The sequence below is a fragment of the Cnephaeus nilssonii genome (genome assembly GCF_951640355.1).
Source record: "Cnephaeus nilssonii genome assembly, chromosome: 4".
Taxonomy (NCBI): Eukaryota; Metazoa; Chordata; class Mammalia; order Chiroptera; family Vespertilionidae; genus Cnephaeus; species Cnephaeus nilssonii.
Genome location: NC_137075.1, coordinates 47,256,109 through 47,275,369, shown reverse-complemented (window position 1 = coordinate 47,275,369; position 19,261 = coordinate 47,256,109). Strand labels below are relative to the sequence as shown.

At 40.0% G+C, this 19,261-nt stretch overlaps 1 protein-coding gene across 3 annotated transcripts in view; it reads left to right on the top strand.

The window, feature by feature from the left end:
* Positions 1-19,261, top strand: part of SPG11 (SPG11 vesicle trafficking associated, spatacsin) — a 98,967-nt gene that overhangs the window by 52,890 nt on the left and 26,816 nt on the right. For all 3 annotated transcript variants that reach the window (XR_013813382.1, XM_079768020.1, XM_079768019.1), the window contains 7 exons: positions 1,134-1,299; positions 3,095-3,300; positions 3,565-3,673; positions 8,743-8,902; positions 11,973-12,245; positions 12,886-13,086; positions 14,246-14,353. Coding sequence is in view for 2 of the 3 variants with exons in the window: in XM_079768020.1 (XP_079624146.1) it covers positions 1,134-1,299; positions 3,095-3,300; positions 3,565-3,673; positions 8,743-8,902; positions 11,973-12,245; positions 12,886-13,086; positions 14,246-14,353 (1,223 nt within the window). In the remaining variant the exon portion in view is untranslated. The remainder of the gene's footprint in view (positions 1-1,133; positions 1,300-3,094; positions 3,301-3,564; positions 3,674-8,742; positions 8,903-11,972; positions 12,246-12,885; positions 13,087-14,245; positions 14,354-19,261) is intronic.

Genomic DNA, 19,261 nt, shown 5'->3' with positions numbered 1-19,261 from the left:
ATTTGGCACCTGGAAGTACCATATACTTGACATGTACTCAGTAAATATTTAAGAAATGAATGATTTTATGTGAAATTATAGGTGACCAAAGTTACTCTGTTCTCACAAAGCATACAGATAATGCATGTGACTACTTTTTAATCTCAGAGAGGATGTACTTTTAAGTAATAGTTTTGTAAGATGATAAGACACCATTAAGATCTTTGTCTTTTTTTGTGGGAGCCAAGTCACAGTATAAGAAGTCTCTGTAATTCCATGGGAGGATAAAACTTTATTTCAGAAATAAGTGTTGAACTTTGAAAATGAGAACACATACACTGTTTTCCAGAATTGGTTTTTTAATAGTTCAGAATGTTAGCTCACCTTTTTAAAAATATATAATAAATGGTTAAGAGACAAATATTAGGGCTTGACAGGGTTGGTTATGGCATACTAACTTCTCACATCCAAGTATCTTCTGACTTTAAATTTCTCTGAAAAGAGAAAATAAAATTTCTTGGCTATTTATTTTCATGGGCACACAGGAACTTAAAAATGAATCACTCTGCTGGAAAGATGGTACCAGCATGTAGATACTAAGGTGCTCTGTGCATACAACATCAGAAAATACAGCTAGTGGTGACATAAGGAGAGTATAGGAGGGTATTAATATGGAGAAAAAGATTTTCTTCTCAAGGTATTTATTAGAATGGTACAGTGACTTGGCCTTGGTGAATAGAGGACACATAAATATATTAGGTAGAGATTTTATTGCATAATGAGCTTCATGAATGAATTAAAAGTTTTTGCAGATCTTTGGCAGAGATTTTGTAGTCAAAAGGTTATTGCTATTGTGAAGTTAAATATAGAATTAAAACATATAAAGTTATAAGTAAGTTCCATGGGAGAAAAGCACAATTTATAAGTTTTCATGCAGCTTCTCAGATACACATTTTTGCATAAAATGAGGGCCATCTCTCCACATTAAAATAAAACTATTACATTTTGGTGGTTCAAAGTGACACATAATGGTACAAAATGATTATAGCAACAGGTTTTCTTTTACCATTGTAGACTTAAATTTTCCATGTACAGATCTGCAGTTAATCATGGTGAGATGTAGAGCATTAATAATCACTTCACTTTCCCCCCAGATGTATCGAGTCATCTCCCACATTTCTCTAGCCCTGATCTGGTTAATAAATATGCTATAGTGGAACGTCTGAATTTTGCTTATTATTTATATCATGGACGGCCATCATTTGCATTTGGTACTTTTCTGGTCCAGGAATTAACTAAGAGCAAGACACCCAAGCAGCTGTGAGTAAAGTATAATTTATACTGTTAATAAAAGGTATATCTGCGTATTTTACCTGTACATTTAAAAAATGTACTGGAAACATGTATAAGAGTTAACAGTGATTCTATTTGGATGGTGATTTTTTTTTTCCATTTGTGTTTTTCTGTATATCCCCAGTTTTTGGCATTTAGTGTGTGTTACTTTTGTTAATAGGAAAAAAGATAAAAAGTGTGTGTGTGTGTGTGTGTGTGTATATATATATATATATATATATATATATATTTTAAATATATTTATTTTTTTAGAGAGAGGAAAGGAGAGGAATAGAGAGATAGAATCATCTCTGATGAGAGAGGAACATCATCGATTGGCTTACCTCTTACACAGCCCCCACTAGCGATTGAACCCATAACCTGGGCATGTGCCCTGATGGGGAATTGAACCAGTGGCCTCTTGATTCCTGGGCTGGCACTCAACTGTTAGCCACTATGCTAAAGAGAGAGTTCTATAATGAGATGTGAATTCTGTATTTAAGATCTTTGTTAGGTTTGCTTTATTGGTTTGTTTTATAATTAACAAAATAATGCATTTTATTGGTAAAATATTCAGGTAGCTCAGAAGGGTGAAAAATGAAATATAGAAGTCCCTCAGGGGGAGTCATTGGGGGGGGAAGGGGGAGGACATCTGTAATACTTCCAACAATAAAGATAAAATTTTTAAAAAGTCCCTCATTCTTCTAGCCTCATCCTACATAGTAAATTCTTGTGTGTCTTTCCTCAAACATTTTCTATACATATAAAAGTACATATGAGTCCTTTAAAATGTGTGTGCTTTATGACAGCAAACTTTAAGTGGCATTAATTTTCTTGGTAGTTTGTGTACATGTAATTGACAAGATAACAAGTTGGCAATCTTTTGGAAATTCTACTCCCTGTTCCCTAGATGAAATTGGAAGCAGAATAATTTAGACTGTGAGTAGATGTTTTAGGAAAAGGTAAAATACGGTGTGTTAAAAAAAAAAAGTATATGACTTTAAATGATTATAAAGTCAGTCTTATTAGCATACAGTTCATTTTCAAAATGTAAAAGAATCTACACAAATGAATAATTTTGGGGGGTCAATGCCTGTTTTTAAACTGATACCTGATCTGGTCCAGGCCCTGCTGATAATGTGAAGCAATGGAATTGAAAACATCAAGAACCATTTCGTTTGGTATTTGTGCACCCTCAATCCATTGACTGTTGCAGATTTTATGCCATAAACTTTATCTTTTATGTACCCCCATAAAACAAGTCTAGGGGCACTTTACGATAAATTTCCTTTGTTCAAAGCGTAGTCTGGCTTCACCCATTATTTTAAATCAGTTAAACCTGAAAAGGAGTGAAAGTCAAGTGAGTTATAAGCTGTTAAAGGGTGTATACATTTTGGGGGGACATCCAATATAAGGAAATGGGGGGTGAAAAGGCAACCACAGAAGAATTGCTTGTTCTCTTAGAGGAAGGCATATGGAACAGTATTCAACAACAGGAAATAAAGAGGTTTGTGAGTTGCAATCCCAGCCTCTTTTCCAGCAAGCTTTGTTGTCCCAGTGTGTGTTTGCCTAGTCTTTCTTCCAATACCTCAGGTGTTTTCACCCCCAGACCTTATCTTCTTACTCCTCCAACCTACAGAACCTAAATGAATGTGAGCAAAGGGCACAAAAAGGGAATAGGGAGGAAGCCAAAAATCACATGCGTCTGACACTCCATGTATCACTGATCTGTTTTTCCTGATGATGAGAGTTCATGTGCTGATGTGATTTTGCTTTTTTTCAGGATCCAGCAAGTAGGCAATGAAGCCTATGTTTTAGGCCTCTCTTCCTTCCACATACCTTCAATAGGAGCTGCCTGTGTTTGTTTCTTAGAATTGCTTGGGCTTGACAGCCTCAGGCTCAGAGTTGACATGAAAGTGGCCAATATAATTCTGAGCTACAGGTGTGCAAATGAAGATGCTCAGTACAGCTTTATCAGAGAGGCTCTAGGTACAGCACCTTTTCTTTCTGTGACTTGGTTTAGAGGACATGGGATGAATTAGGTCTAAGGCACTGAATTGTGAGTTGTTGGGGAAGAAACAGTTATCTTCCTGTTTCATCCTTTTCCTTCAGTGTTTGTTCTTTACCTCACTTTCTTGGGCCCTTTACCAGTAATTGGATACTGAAATGGCTCTGGACCATACTCTTCAAACAGAAACGCCCAGTTCCTTAACCCTTTCTCTTGACCAAATTTGTTGTTTGTATTTCTTACAGCTGAAAAACTGTCTAAACTGGCTGGGGGTGAAAAGGCAACCACAGAAGAATTGCTTGTTCTCTTAGAGGAAGCCATATGGAACAGTATTCAACAACAGGAAATAAAGAGGTTTGTGAGTTCCAATCCCAGCCTCTTGTCCAGCAGGTTTTATTGTCTCATTGTGTGTTTGCCTAGTCCAGTGATGGCGAACCTATGACACGTGTGTCAGCACTGACACGCATAGCCATTTCTGATGACACGCGGCCGCTGAGGCGGCCGCATGCCGAGGATGAAACAATTGCTGCTCCTGAGGATGAAACATTTGCGAAATAATGTTTTTTCCTCAAAGTGACACACTACCCGAGTTATGCTCAGTTTTTTGGCGAAGTTTGACACACCAAGCTCAAAAGGTTGCCCATCACTGGCCTAGTCTTTCTACCAATACCTCAGGTGTTTTCATCAACCCCCCAGACCTTATCTTCTTATCCCTCCAACATACAGCAGATACTCAGTAAATGGATAGTGGTTTTAATCACATCTCACCATCAGTAAAAGGAGGGTGAAGATAGTGAGTCCCTCTTTTTTTTTCAGTTTTTATTTCAAGAAAAATGATTTTAAATATAATAATGTTACATTCAGTAAACCTTAATATTTCAAGAATAACGATCTTAAATATAATAATGTTACATGCAATAAACATTAATATCTCAAGAAAAATGATTTTAAATATAATGTTAAATGCAATAACAATTATTCAAGAAAAATGATCTTACATATAATATTACATGCAATAAACAATATTTCAAGAATAAAAAGATTTTAAGTATAATATTACCAAAATTGTACTAACATAGTATGATATCACAAAAGTTGTAGGAAATATTAAAAATCTGCAAATAATAGGATTACTTCTATTATAGAATATTTCCTCCCCTCTGGCTCTATTTTTATTCATCAGTTTATGTTGTTCATTATATTCCACAAATGAGTGAGATCATATGATATTTATCTTTCTCTGGCTGGCTTATTTTGCTAAGCATGATGCTTTTTAAAAAAATATATTTTATTGACTTTTTATAGAGAGGAAGGGAGAGGGATAGAGAGTTAGAAGCATCAATGAGAGAAAAACATCGATCAGCTGCCTTCTGCACTCCCCCTACTGGGGATGTGCCCACAACCAAGGTACATGCCCTTGACCGGAATCGAACCTGGGACCTTTCAGTCTGCAGGCCGATGCTCTATCCACTGAGCCACGCCGGCCGGCTGGAAAATGTTTTTCCATCCCTTTACTTTCATCCTGTGTGTGTCTTTTGTTTTGAGGTGGCTTGTAGACAGCATATAGTTGGGTCATGTTTTTGTATCTATTCAGCTACCCTACATGTTTTGACTGGAGAATTTAATCCATTTGTATTTAGGGTTATTAGTGAGAGGTACTTATTTATAGCCATTTTAATTCTGTATGGCTAGGTTTCTCTCTCTGTTTCTTCTCCTCAGCAATTCCTTACAGCAATCTCTTTAGCATTTCTTGTAATGGCTGGCTTGGGGGTGATGAACTCCTTTAACCTTTTTTTGTTGGGGAAGCTCTTTATTTGACTATTTGAATGATAGCCTTGCTGGATATAGTAATCATGGTCTCAGATCCTTGCTTTCCATTACCTTGAGTACTTCATGCCATTCCCTTCTGGTCTGTAGAGTTTCTGATGAGAAATCAGGTGTCAGCCTTAAGGGAACTCCTTTGTAGGTAACAGTTGTTTTTTTTTCTCTTGCTGCCTTTAAGATTCTCTCTTTGTCTTTAATTTTTGGCATTTTAATTATGATATGTCTGGGCGTGGGTCTATTTCGATTCTTCTTGTTTGGGGTTCTCTGTGCCTCCTGAACCTGTGTGACTTTTTCCTTTACCAAGTTAGGGAAGTTTTCTACCATTATTTCTTCAAACACCTTCTCTATGCCTTTCTCCCTTTCTGCCTCTTCTGGCACTCCTACTATTCTAATATTGTTACGTTTCACATTGTCCCACAGCTCCCTTAAGCTGTCCTCCTATTTTTAAATTTTTTTTTCTTTTTGGTTCTCTAATTGATTGATATTTTCAACTCTGTCTTCTAATTCACTGATTCGATCCTCAGCTTCCCCTAATCTGCTGTGTATTCCTTCCAGTGTGTTCTTTTTTTTTTAAAAATATATTTTATTGATTTTTTACAGAGAGGAAGGGTGAGGGAGAGAGAGTTAGAAACATTGATGAGAGAGAAACATCGACCAGCTGCCTCCTGCACACCTCCTACTGGGGATGTGCCCGCAACCAAGGTACATGCCCTTGACCAGAGTCGAACATGGGACCTCTCAGTCCACAGGCTGATGCTCTATCCACTGAGCCAAACCAGTCAGCGCTCCAGTGTGTTCTTTATTTGTTATGTCATTCTTTATCTCAGACTGTTCTTTTTTCATAGTTACTATATCTTTTTTCATGCTTTGAACATTTTTATCATTATTACTCTGAACTCTTTCAGATAAATTTCCTATCTCTGCTTCATTTATCTCTTCTGGAGAATTCACTAATTCTTTCATTTGGGGGTTGTTTCCTCATTTTGGTTGTCTTTTTGGGTTTGTGACTATGTTTTAGGCCAGTGATGGGCAACCTTTTGAGCTTGGTGTGTCAAACTTCGCCAAAAAACTGAGCATAACTCGGGTAGTGTGTCACTTTGAGGAAAAAACATTATTTCACAAGTGTTTCATCCTCAGGAGCAGCAAATGTTTCATCCTCGGCATGCGGCCGCCTCAGCGGCCGAGTGTCATTAGAAATGGCTACGCGTGTCAGTGCTGACACACGTGTCATAGGTTCGCCATCACTGTTTTAGGTAGATCCTCTACACCTCTCAATCTCTAGTGCAGGACAGTGTTAAAGGCTGTGCCCCCAGGCAATCATCCTCAGGTGTGGTGAGAGTTTTTTCAACAGGGTGGGGCAGTTGAGGCTAATTGTTACTTTTAATCTCTTAAGTGGTCTCAGGGCAAGGTGTTTTCCAATAGGGTGTGTTGACTGTCTTCCCCCCAGGCAAGGCAAATGTCTATGTGGAAAAGATGTCCTCTGCTGCGTGAGGGAATGACTCAGCCAAGGAAACTTGGGGTGTCTGCCTTCTGAGCTCTATCCCCAAGTCTCCAGTCCTGGGTTCTCCTCTCATACAGCTCACAAGGTGGGTGGCTCCACAGGGAATTTTTGTGCATTGGCCCTTTAAGAGGGTGCCCAAACTTTCAGCTGCCACTCCCTGGCAGACAGCACCCCACTGCTTTTCATAGCTAGATGTTATGTGGGTACCCTCCTTAGTTTGGTGCTCTCTGCTGGGGAGCCCCGCTTTGGGATTAGATCCCAGAGTTCTCAGTGGCTCCCCCCCACAGCTGAGATATCTCTCCAGAACTTCGGTTGCCATCTGTGGGTACCCGGCCAGTCCTTTCACACCTCCGCCCCTCCTACCAGTCTCTATGCGGTCTCCACCTTCGGTCCTTGGGTATCAGGGTTCTCTCCTGTGAGTTTTCCATTGATTATTCAAGAAGCTTTTCTGTATTTCAGTTGTAATTCCAGCTTGTTCCTGGGAGCATGTCTGTGTAGCGTCCTCCTATTCTGCTGCCATTTTTAATCTTGTCATGATTTCGTCTTAAGAGATGGAGTTTCCAAGAGATGGAGAGGAGCTTTACCTCCTCCACTGCCCTACTGGTCAGGAAGTCTATTAAGTTTTACATGTTGAAATCATTTCAGAAGATGTGGGGTGGATATCAGAAAATTTGACTCTGATATCTTTAATGTTTTCTTGCTGATATATCAGTTGATAATGGAATTTGTGGTGATCATCTATCCACAAAAGCTCCTCTCCTTTTACAGAGTGGGGCAAAGGTAGGTTTACAGTTATGAGTGTGAAACAGTTTATCCTTGAATTATTAATTATTGTGTTATTTTCCATATGAACAACTATAAACCTACTTTTGCCCCACCCTGTACATCTTGCTATCCTTCCTCTGTGCTATCCACTGAGGCTGACACAGCCACCCCAGACCCTGGATAACTACCATTCTCCTATAACACCTATCACTGATTCTGTTCTCAACAGCTTCCTACTTTCAGCAGGAACAGGAATCCTCCCCTTAGTGAGGAAGTCCAGGCCCCTGTCAGTGCTCTGATTCTCTGAAGTGAGTCATGAGAGATAATTAAGCACTCAGAAGATTTCTTAAGTGACCGTTTTCTCACTTTTCCTAAAGATTGTACATAGCTAGTTTGATAAAAGGAATGAATTGTACCAGCATGCTAAGAAAGCTATTGTGGCCCTGACCAGTTTGGCTCAGTGGATGGAGCGTCGGACTGTGGACTGAGGGGTCCCAGGTTCAATTCCAGTCGGGGGCATGTGCCTTGGTTGTGGGTACATCCCTGGAGGGGTGTGTGCGGGAGGCAGCTGATCGATGATTCTCTTTCATCGGTGTTTCTAACTCTCTATCCCTCTTCCTTACTCTCTGTAAAAAATCAATAAAATATATTTTTAAAAGCCCTGACCGGTTTGGCTTGGTGGATAGAACATCAGCCCGCGGACTGAAGGGTCCCAGGTTCAATTCCGGTCAAGGGCATGTACCTTGGTTGTGAGCACATCCCCAGTAGGGTGTGTGCAGGAGGCAGCTGGTCGATGTTTCTCTCTCATCGGTGTTTCTAACTCTCTAATGCTCTCTCTTCCTCTCTGTAAAAAATCAATAAAATATTTTTAAAAAAATAATAAAATAAAATATATTTTTAAAAAAATATTTAAAAAAAAAGAAAAAAAAGGAAAGCTATTGTGTGTTATGGGTACGAGTTCTTTTTTTTTTTTTTCAAAGCAGTCTAATAAATATTTGGTATTTTTTAAAAGCTTTTTATTTCTTAAATATATTTTTATTGATTTCAGAGAGGAAGGAAGAGGGAGATAGAAACATCAGTGAAAGAGAATCATTGATCAGCTATCTCCTGCATGCCCCCTACTGGGGATCAAGCCCACCATTCGGGCACATGCCCTGACCAGGAATCCAACCCGACTTCCTGATTCATAGGTCAACGCTCAACCACTGAACTACACCAGCTGAGCTTGAAAGCTTTTTAGAGAATATACTGTAGTTAAATTTATTTTTCAGTTTAAAACTAAAGCAACATTTTAACAAGTTTTTCTCTCTGTCACTCCCACCCCCAATTACAGGTTATACAGCGAATCTAGCATCCAGTGGGCATTGGTGGTACAGTTCTGCAGGCTCCACAATATAAAACTGAGCACGTCTTACCTTAGAGAATGTGCCAAAGCAAATGATTGGTTACAGTTCATTATTCACAGCCAGCTCCATAATTACCACCCAGATGAGGTAAGCCACTGATTGTTCCTAGTTATTCAAGAGGATATTGGAACACTTCTTAGAGTGAAAATATTGTTCTTTCTGTTGTGAACACATAGGTTTTTGTTTTTTAAATATGATACTACTAGAGGCCCGGTGCATGAAATTCATGCATTGGGGGGTGGGTGGTGTCCCTCAGCCCAGCCTGCATCCTCTCCAATCTGGGACCCCCTCGAGGGATGTCCAACTGCCCGTTTAGGCATCCCTCTCACAATCCAGGACTGCTGGCTCCCAACTGCTCGCCTGCCTGCCTTCCTGATTGCCCCTAACCGCTTCTGCCTGCCAGCCTGATCACCCCCTAACCACTCTGCTGCCAGCCTGATTGATGCCTAACTGCTCCCCTGCCAGCCTGTTTGCCCCTAAATGCCCTCCCCTGCAGGCCTGGTCACCCCTAACTGCCCTCCCCTGCAGGCCTGGTCTCCCCCAACTGCTCTCCCCTGCAGGCCTGGGTCCCTCCCAACTGCCCTTCCCTGCAGGCTTGGTGGCCCCCAACTTCCCTCCTCTGCCGGCTTGGTCACCCCTAACTTCCCTTCCCTGCAGGCTTGATCACCCCAACTGCCCTCCCTTGCAGGACTGGTCTCTCCCAACTGCCCTTTCCTGCTGGCCATCTTGTGGCAGCCATCTTGTGTCCACATGGGGGCAGCCATCTTGTGTGTTGGAGTGATGGTCAATCTGCATATTACTCTTTTATTAGATAGGATTATTTTTACTAAAATTTCAGTGGGTTGGCTTCAGACAAAGGACTAGTCATTATTACTAAAGAGATGAAGGAAGAATGTTGTGACTCCAGATTGCAAATGGAAATTCACTCAAAAGCAACAAACAACTTTGTAAAATTATATGGTCATCTCTGACAAGGTTCAAGTTGAGAAAGAACAATTTTGCTTATGCTTTTTTCTAACATTTTTAGCTCCAGCTGAAATTGAATCTTGGTTATCTGCCTTGTGCAGTGTTGGTGGGATTGCAAATTGGTGTGGCCCCTACAGAAAACAGTATAGAGGTTACTCAGAAAATTAAAAATAGAACTATCTTATGAACCAGCAATTCCACTTCTGGGTATTTATCTTAAGAAATCTCAAAAAAAATTCAAAAAGATATATGCACCCCTTTGTTCACTGCAGCATTATTTACAATAGCCAAGATATGGAAGCAATCCAAGTACCCATCAATAGACAATTGAATAAAAAAGATGTGGCACATCCTGTTGGTGTGGCTCAGGGCTCAGTGTTTGAGCATCGACCTAAGAACCATGAGGTCATGGTTCGAATCCTGGTCAGGGCACATCCCCAGGTTATGGGTTTGATCCCTAGTGTGGCATGTACAGGAGGCAGCTGATCAATGATTCTCTCTCATCATTGATTTCTGTCTCTCTCTCCCTCTTCCTTCCTCTCTGAAATCAATAAAAATATTTTTTTAAAAAGATGTGGCACATATATATAATGGAATATTACTCAGCCATAAAAATATCTTACCATTTTAGACAACATGGATGGACCAAGGGGTAATTATGCTAAGTGAAATAAATCAGACAGAGAAAGACAAATACTATATGATTTCCCTTATATGTGAAACTAAAGAACAAAAGAAACAAAACAAACGGACTCATAGAGACAAAGAACAAACTGAGGGTTGCCAGATTGAGGGGGGGGGGGGGGTTGGGAACTGGGTGAAAAAGGTGAAAGGATTAACCCTTTGCACTCGCTTGCTTTTTTCTCGATTCCTTTATTCTACTCGGGATTTAATTTTTTAAATACCCCAGATTTTACAAAGCGCGGCAGTAGAATAAAAAACTGGAGTTTCTTTTCATACAAACTTATTTATTTGGATTTTTTTATATTTCAAATTATTGATACATTCAAAGAGTATGAAAAGAGCTGCTACCGATGCTAACTGTGTCGAGTCACACTCGACATCCGAGTGCAAAAGGTTAAGAAGTGCAAATTGGTAGCTACAAAATAGTCATGGAGATGTAAAGCACACCATAGGGAATCTACACTAATAAAAGAGTAAGATGCAAATTGACTCTACCTTCGCGACGCCCACCAGCCAATCAGGAGTGACTATGCAAATTAACCCTACAAAGATATTGGGTTGATTTGCATATGCAGGCGCTGGGCAGCCAGGGGCAGGGCAGTACGCTTGCATCGTCGGGCAATGACGCAGGTGTTCCGCACCGCCCCAGCTCTGCTCCAGGCCTCTGGGCAGCGTGGGAAGGCAGAAAGGCGGCTCCAGGCGGAGTGAAAAGGCAGCTCCGGCTGAAGCGAAGGCGGTGCCGGCAGCCAGGTGAAGGAAGGCCCACTCTTGCACGAATCTTTGTGCATCAGGCCTCTAGTATAGTAAATAATACTGTAGTAACTACGTATGGTGCCAGGTGGGTACTAGATTTATTGGGGGATCACTTCATAAAGTATATGATTGTCTAACCACTATGCTGTACAATTGAAACTACTATAAAATAATATTGAGTGTCAACTATAATCCTATCTAATAATAGAGTAACATGTAAATTACCATCACTCCACGATTGGGCGGCGGGAGGCTGGGGGGCGGGACTCGGGGTGGCCTATCCGGCCATTGAGAGGCACGGATCCGCTGCCACTGAGGGGGGCTACCCTGCTGTTGAGAGGCGCAGGGGGCAGGACTCCTGCCCCCTGTGCTTCTCAACGGCCAGATCCGCGGCCGCTGAGGGGGCCTACTGCGGACACCCGGCTGCGCCTCTCAACGGCAGAGTAGCCAGGTGTCCGCGGCAGCCCCCCTCAGCGGCCGCTGAGAGGCGCAGGGGGCAACAGCAGGGTAGCCCCCCTCAGCGGCTGCAGACCATCAAAAGCATGGGAGCTGGGTGCCTGTCTGCTCCAGCACCAGGCCTTTCAGAGGCTTCTGAAAGGCCTGGTGCACCAGCGGACAGGCACCCAGGTCCACCGCGAAAAGCGAAAGCGTGTAGGGGACCCTACACGTGCATGATTCAATCATGCACTGGGCCTCTAGTTGAGAAATAAAAATAACTTGGTTGTCTGTTTTAATCATCTAATGTGTTTTTCAGGTGAAATCTCTTCTCCAATATTTCAGCCCTGTCCTTCAAGACCACTTAAGGCTAGCTTTTGAGAACTTGCCCGTAGTGTCCAACTCCAGAATGGATAGTGAACAAGTCTGCAACAGGTCCCCCCAGGGCCTCCAGAAGAGCAAAGAAGAGAGAACTGATTTCTTTGAAATTCTGCTCCAGTGCTCAGAGGAGCCAAACTCCTGGTGCTGGCTCCTGGCTGAAGCAGTAAAACAACAGGCCCCTATTCTTAGTGTCCTTGCCTCATGTCTGCAGGTGAGAATCATGAGAAGCCTGAATTAAGGACCCAGAGAGGAATAGAAAAAGTGGGGAGGGACAGGAAAGGTTGATAGTCAGAGGGTGTGGGGGGGAATGATGATATTGAGGCTCTAGCATGTTTCCAAGGTCACTGCAACGTTTTATGCTTCTCCAGCGTGGCCATCCAGTGCACTCCCTGTGCCTTGACATATAGTACCTGAAGTGGTCAGAGCCTTGGTTCCTGGTGGGCAGTCATAGAGAAGGATGCTTTGGTGGACTGACCACCACTGCCTCTGAGTAGGGAAGAAGGATACTCTAGGGCCTAGAGTCTAGGCAGTCTATTGGTCAGCAGTTCTGGGGAGGGCAATTGTGTTTTCTTATGCTTAGTACTTCCCTGACTTTCACATATATCCTCTCAATCTCTTTGCGTTTTCACCTGCCATACCCTACAGGATGGTTTACAAAAGTCCCTTGGTTGTTCATTAGAGTTTGTTTCACCTTTGAAGGATTTTTCAAGCCATTTTAACCAACTTAGTGAGGTGATTTTTCCTGAACAGGAAATAGCCATCTGTAGTTGTAGCATTGCTGGAAACTTCCTCTGTCAGGTAATCCGAGCCCAGTTGTTATTTTATTTTGAAAAGTTTTTATTCAATGGTAGGATGCCAGTGCTATTTCTTGTCTCTGTGTTTGGATCATCGCTTCTGTGGAGGACAGTATTGCAGCTGAAGCAATGGGACACATTCAGGACTCATTGGAGGGCCATACATGGGACCTTGAGGACCTCTCAGTCATCTGGAGAACATTATTAACAAGGCAGAAGAGCAAAACTCTCATCAGAGGTTTCCAGCTTTTCTTTAAGGTAGTGAAAGTCACTTCATTTCTTTCCTAAGTTTAAAAGGGTTACTTTAGAATATCCCTCACTGACTTTTTCAATTATTTCTATTCCTGGATTTATTTATTTAAATATGCTTTTATTGATTTCAGAGAGAGGAAGGAAGAGAGGGATAGAAATATCAATGATGAGAGAGAATCATTGATGGGCTGCTTCCTGCGTGCCCCCCTACTGGGGATGAGCCCGCAATCTGGGCATGTGCCCTGACTGGGAATCGAACTGTGACCTCTTGCTTCATTGGTCAACACTCAACCATTGAGCCACACCAGCCAGGCCTAGATTTATTTTGTAGCCCACAACAAATAATGATAATAGAACTACCATTTATTTAGCAGAGTGCTTTCTATACATTATTTTAGTCAATTCACACAATAATCCCAAAAAGGTAGGATATTATGAAGTGGTCTTATCCTCATTGTTTACAGAGTAATAAACAAAGGTTTACAGAACTTAAGTAACATGCGCAGGGTCTCAAAGTAATTTAGTAAGCAGTGTACTTACAGTTCAGATCCATACTTTCTAATTCCAAACCTCCTGTGCTCTGACTGAAAGCTCCCGCTGAAGTGATGGAACTGTATGGATTGATGCCACAGGCAGCAAGCAGGAGGTTGGCAGGTCACTGGAGCCCATTATCCAGGCGTGTACTTAAAGGTTTCCTAGCACCATCTAGTGGACTATGTCCTGCTCTTGTGTGTTGGACCAAGTATAGAATAGACAGAAAATGGACCTTTGCGTACATGTAACTGCCTCTCTTTTTAACATACGTGATTGAATTCTGTGAAGCTGCTATTAATAATATTTGTCTTTTACTTTAACCTTCTCTTATATTGCCATTATTCATGAGAAAATAGTATTAAGTTCAGGATTTTGTCTTTTTTTTTAAATGTTTTTATTGATTTAGAGAGAGGAAGGGAGATGGAGAGAGGCATAGAAACATAAATGATGATAGAGAATTATTGATCAGCTGCCTCTTGCACATCCCCTACTGGGGATCGAGTCTGAAACCCGGGCATGTGCCCTTGACCGGAATCGAACCATGACCTCTTGGTTCATAAGTTGACGTTCAACCACTGAGCCATGCCAGCCGGGCAGGATTTTGTAATTTCTTTCAAACTCTTCTTCAAAGGATTCCCCATTACTACTGATGTTGGAGATGTATGAACTCTGTATGTTCTTCAAGAATTATAAGGAAGCCCATGCTAAACTACTGGAGTTCCAGAAGAGCCTTGAAACTGTAAGTTAAATAATATGCTCTTTCTTGCTGATCTGAAATTTGTTAGAGTGGCCTATTGTCTGCTAGTAGTCGGGATGTGACCGTAGGTGAATAGCTGTTATGTGGTGTAATTCAAATGAAATCATTTGCACTGTTCCAGAGATAGCGAGTCAGGACAGGAGTGGCAGTGGCCTTGCTTATAAATCACCTCAGTTGCCAGGGATGACAGGTTTCATCTAATGTGCTAACTCTGATCAGTATCCTGATGCGGCAGCCAAGCTCAGTGGGAAAGGAATTCATGGTATCTGCTATGGATACTAGAGAAGAGTATGGTGATACGTGGGCCATGTTCTAACAATTCAAGATAGCCTGTCCAAAAGAAATATACCTCAGTCCTGCCTGGGGTTTTGGCACTTTTGCCTTCTCTACCACAAAAGAGCTCTATGATAAATGAGACAAAACTATTTACTGATTTTACACAACAAATATATCACAGTGGAACCCCAGTATAGGCTTTTCTCTCATTCACATTCATCTTCACTGTAATGAAGATTATTATTTGAAAATACAGAATCAGTTATTCAAATATGCCTGAGTTTTCTAAGTCACAGAAAATAGGGACATTTATTTCTTTGGTCTATAACTCTCCATGGCTTGGCACCCTAGCAGGTATCTTCTTTTGTTATTTGTTGTCAAATATACATAACATTTACCATCTTAGCCATTTTTAAGTGTACAGTTGTATTAAATACATTCTCATTATTGTGTAACCATCACCACCATCCACCTCCAAAATAGCTCTTTTCATCTTGTAAAACTGAAACTATACCCATTAAACAGTAACTCCTTATTCTCCCCTATCCCTAGCCCCAGGCAACCATCATTCTGCTTTCTGTCCTATGATTTTTACTACTGTAAGTATCTCATAAGTGGAATTGTATAGTAGTTGTCTTTTCATGACTGGCTTATCTCACTTAGCATAATGTCCTCAGAGCTCATCCATAGCATATGCCAGGATTTCCTTCCTTTTTAATGCTGAATAATATTGCATTGCATGTATATACCACATTTTGCTAGTCCATTCATTCATCGATGGACATTTGGGTTCCTTCCACATTTTGCTATTGTGAATAATGCTGTTACGTCATGGTATACAGATAGTTCTGTGAGATCCTGCTTTCAATTCTTTTGGGTGTTTACTCAGAAATAGAATTGCTGGATGATATGGTAATTATACTTTTAATATTTTGAGGAATGCCATATTATTTTCCACAGTGACTACCATTTTACATTCCCAACAGTATTACATAATGGTTCCTATTATTTTACATCCTCACCAATACTTGGTTTCTGTTTTTTTAATAGTAGTCATACTAACGGTGTGAGGTGGTGTCTCATTGTAGTTTTGATTTGTATTTTCCTAATGATTAGTGATGTTGAGCATCTTTTCATGTGCTTATTCGCCATTTGTGTATCTTCTTTGGAGAAATGTCTCTCCAAGCCCTTTACCCATTATTTTTATTGTTGACAGTGTACAGATGTCCCCCATTTTCTTCCCTTTTGCTCCTATCCACCCATCCCCTGTTTTGAATTGGGTTGTTTTTTTATTGTTGAGTTTGAGGAATTGTCTACATATTCTGGGTATTAATCCTATACCAGATACATGATTTGCAAATATTTTCTCCCATTGTGTGAGTTGCCATTTTACTCTTTTCATAGTATCTTTTTATACACAAAATTGTTAAATTTTCATGAGGTCCAATTGTATACTTTTTATTTTGTTATCTATGCCTTTGGTGTCATTTCTAAGAAATCATTGCCAAATCCAGTGTTATAAAGCTTTTGTCCTATGTTTTCTTCTAGGTTTATTGTTTTAGGTCTTACGTTTAGGTCTTTTGTCCATTTGGAGTTAATTTTTGTATATCTTGTTAGGTAAGGGTTCAACTTTATTTTTTTACATGTGGATAGTCACTTTTCCCAGCACCATTTGTTGAAAAGACTGTGCTTTCCTCATTGAATTGTCTTGGCACCCTTGTCAAAAATCATTTGACCATATATGCAAGGATTTATTTCTGGGCTTTCTGTTATATTCCATTAGTCTATATGTCTGTCTTTATCCCAATGCCACACAATTTTGATTACTGTAGCTTTATAATACGTTTTAAAATCAGGAAGTATGACTTTTGTTCTTTTTCAAGATTGTTTTGGGCCCTAGCCAGTTTGTCTCAGTGGATAGAGCATCCCAGGTTTGATTCCAGTCAAGGACACATGCCCGGGTTGTGGGCTTGATTCCCAATAGGGATGTTCAGGAGGCAGCCGATCAATGATTCTCTCTTATCATTAATGTTTCTATCTCTCTCTCTCTCTCCTTTTCTCTCTAAAATAAAAATTAAAAAAGATTGTTTTGGCTCTTAGGGGTCCCTTGGGATTCCATATGATTTTAAGATGGGTTTTTCTGTTTCTGTGAAAGCATCATTGGGATTTTAATAGGGATTGCATTGAATCTGTAGATTGGTTTGGATAATATTTACATTAAGACTTCCAATCCAGGAAGATGGGATATGTTCCCATTTTTTATATCTTTAATTTCTTTCAGCAGCATTTCGTAGTTTCATTGTACAAATCTTTTATCTCCTTGGTTAAGTTAATGTCTTAAGTATTTTATTCTTTTTAATACTGTTAAAAATGGAATTATTTTTATAATTTCTTTTCAGATTATTAATTATTTGTTTATAAGAATGAAACTGGTTTTTGCATGGTGACTTTTTCTCTCCTGTTACTTTGTTGAATTCATTTATTCTGAGTTTTTTTGTGTGGTATCTTTAGGGTTTTCTACATATAAAATTATATCATCTGAATAGAAATAATTTTACTTCTTTTTTTTTTTTTTTTTCAATTTGGATCACTTACCTGCCCCGTCCCCCCCCCACCCCCAAATGCTCTGGCTAGAACTTTCAGTACTATGTGTAAAAGAAGAGGTGAAAGTGGGAATCTTTGCCTTGTCCCTGATCTTAGAGCAGTGTTTTCAGTCTTTTGCCATTGAGTATGATGTTCCCTGTGGGTTTTTCACATATGGCTTTTATTATATGGAGGTAGTTTCCTTCTGTTCCTATTTTGTGGAGTGTTTTTATTATGAAATGATGTTGAATTTTGTGAGATACTTTTCTGCATTAATTGAGATGATCATGTGGTGTTTTCTTTTGTCCTATTGATATGGTATATACATTGATTGATTTTTGTATGTTGAATCATTTTTGCATTCCAGGAATAAATCCTATTTTGTAATGGTGTATAATCTTTTTAATATGCTGCTGAATTCAGTTTATTAGTATATTTTTGTTGTTAATCCTCACCTGAGGATATATATTTTTCATTGATTTTTAAAGAGAGTGGAAGGGAGGGGGAGAGACGGAGAGAGAGTAACACTGATGTGATAGAGACACGTTGATTGGTTGCCTCCTCACATGCTCCCTGACCAGCGCCAGGGATCAAGCCTTCAATGGAAGTATGTGCCCTTGACTGGAATCAAACCTGGGACCCTTCAATCTGAGGACCAATGCTCCAACCACTGAGTCAAACCGGCTAAGGCTATTAGTATTTTTTAAATGATTTTTAAATTGATTTTTAGAGAGAGAGGAAGGGAAAGTGAGGGAAATATCTATGTGAGAGCGAGACATCCGTTAGCTGTCTCCTGCACGCCTCCCACCAGGAATCAAACCTGCAACCTAGCATATGCTCTGACTGGAAATCGAAGTGGCAACCTTTTGGTGTACTGGATGATGCCCAACCAACTGAGTCATACCGGCCAGGGCAGTTTGCTAGTATTTTGTTAAAGATTTTTGCATCAGTGTTCATAAAGGATATCAGTATGTAGTTTCCTTTGTCTTTGGTGTCAACATTATGTTGGTTTCACAGAATAAGGTAGGCAGTGTTCCCTCCTTTTTAATTTTTTGGAGAAGTTTGAGAAGGATTGGTATTAGTATTTTAAATGTTTGATTTGCCAGTAAAGCTATCGGGTCTAGACTTTTCTTTGTTGGGAGATTGTTGATTGCTGATTCACTCTCTTTATTAGTTATAAGTCTATTCAGATGATATATTTCTTTTTTATTTAGTCTTGGTAGATTTTGTGTTTCTGGGAATTTATTTCATCTAGGTTATCTATTTTTTGGCATATAATTTTTTCACAGTACTCTCTTATAATCCTTTTTATTTTCTGTAGAATCAGTAGTGATGTCCCCACTTTCATTTATTTTCTTTCTTTTTTTAATATATATTTTATTGAATTTTTACAGAGAAAAAGGGAGAGGGATAGAGAGTTAGAAACATCAATGAGAGAGAAACATAGATCAGCTGCCTCCTACACACCCCCCACTGGGGATGTACACGCAACCAAGGTACATGCCCTTGACCGGAATCGAACCTGGGACCCTTGAGTCCGCAGGCCGACGCTCTGTCCACTGAGCCAAACTGGTTAGGGCCCCACTTTCATTTCTGATTTTAGTAATTTGAGTCTTCTCTCTTGTTAAAAGTATATTGTTTAATTTCTAAAGTTTTGTGAATTTTCCAGTTTCCTTTTGTTACTGACTTCTAACTTCATCCCACTGTGGTCAGAGAAGATACTTTGTATGATATCTATCTTTTCAAATCTATTGAGACTTAATTTGTATCCTAACATATGGTCTGTTCTGAAACATTTCATGTGCATTTGAGAAAAATGTGTTTCTTGGCATTGTTTTCTTCTGTCTGGTTATTCTGTCCATTATTATGAGTGGGGTATTAAAGTCTCCAACAGTTATTGTAGAACTATCTATTTCTCCCTTCAGTTTCATCAGGTGTGCTTCATATATTTGGTGGTCTGTCATTAAGTGTGTACTGGTAAATGTTTATAATTGTCATATTTTCTTGCTGTGTTGACCCTTCTATTTTGTT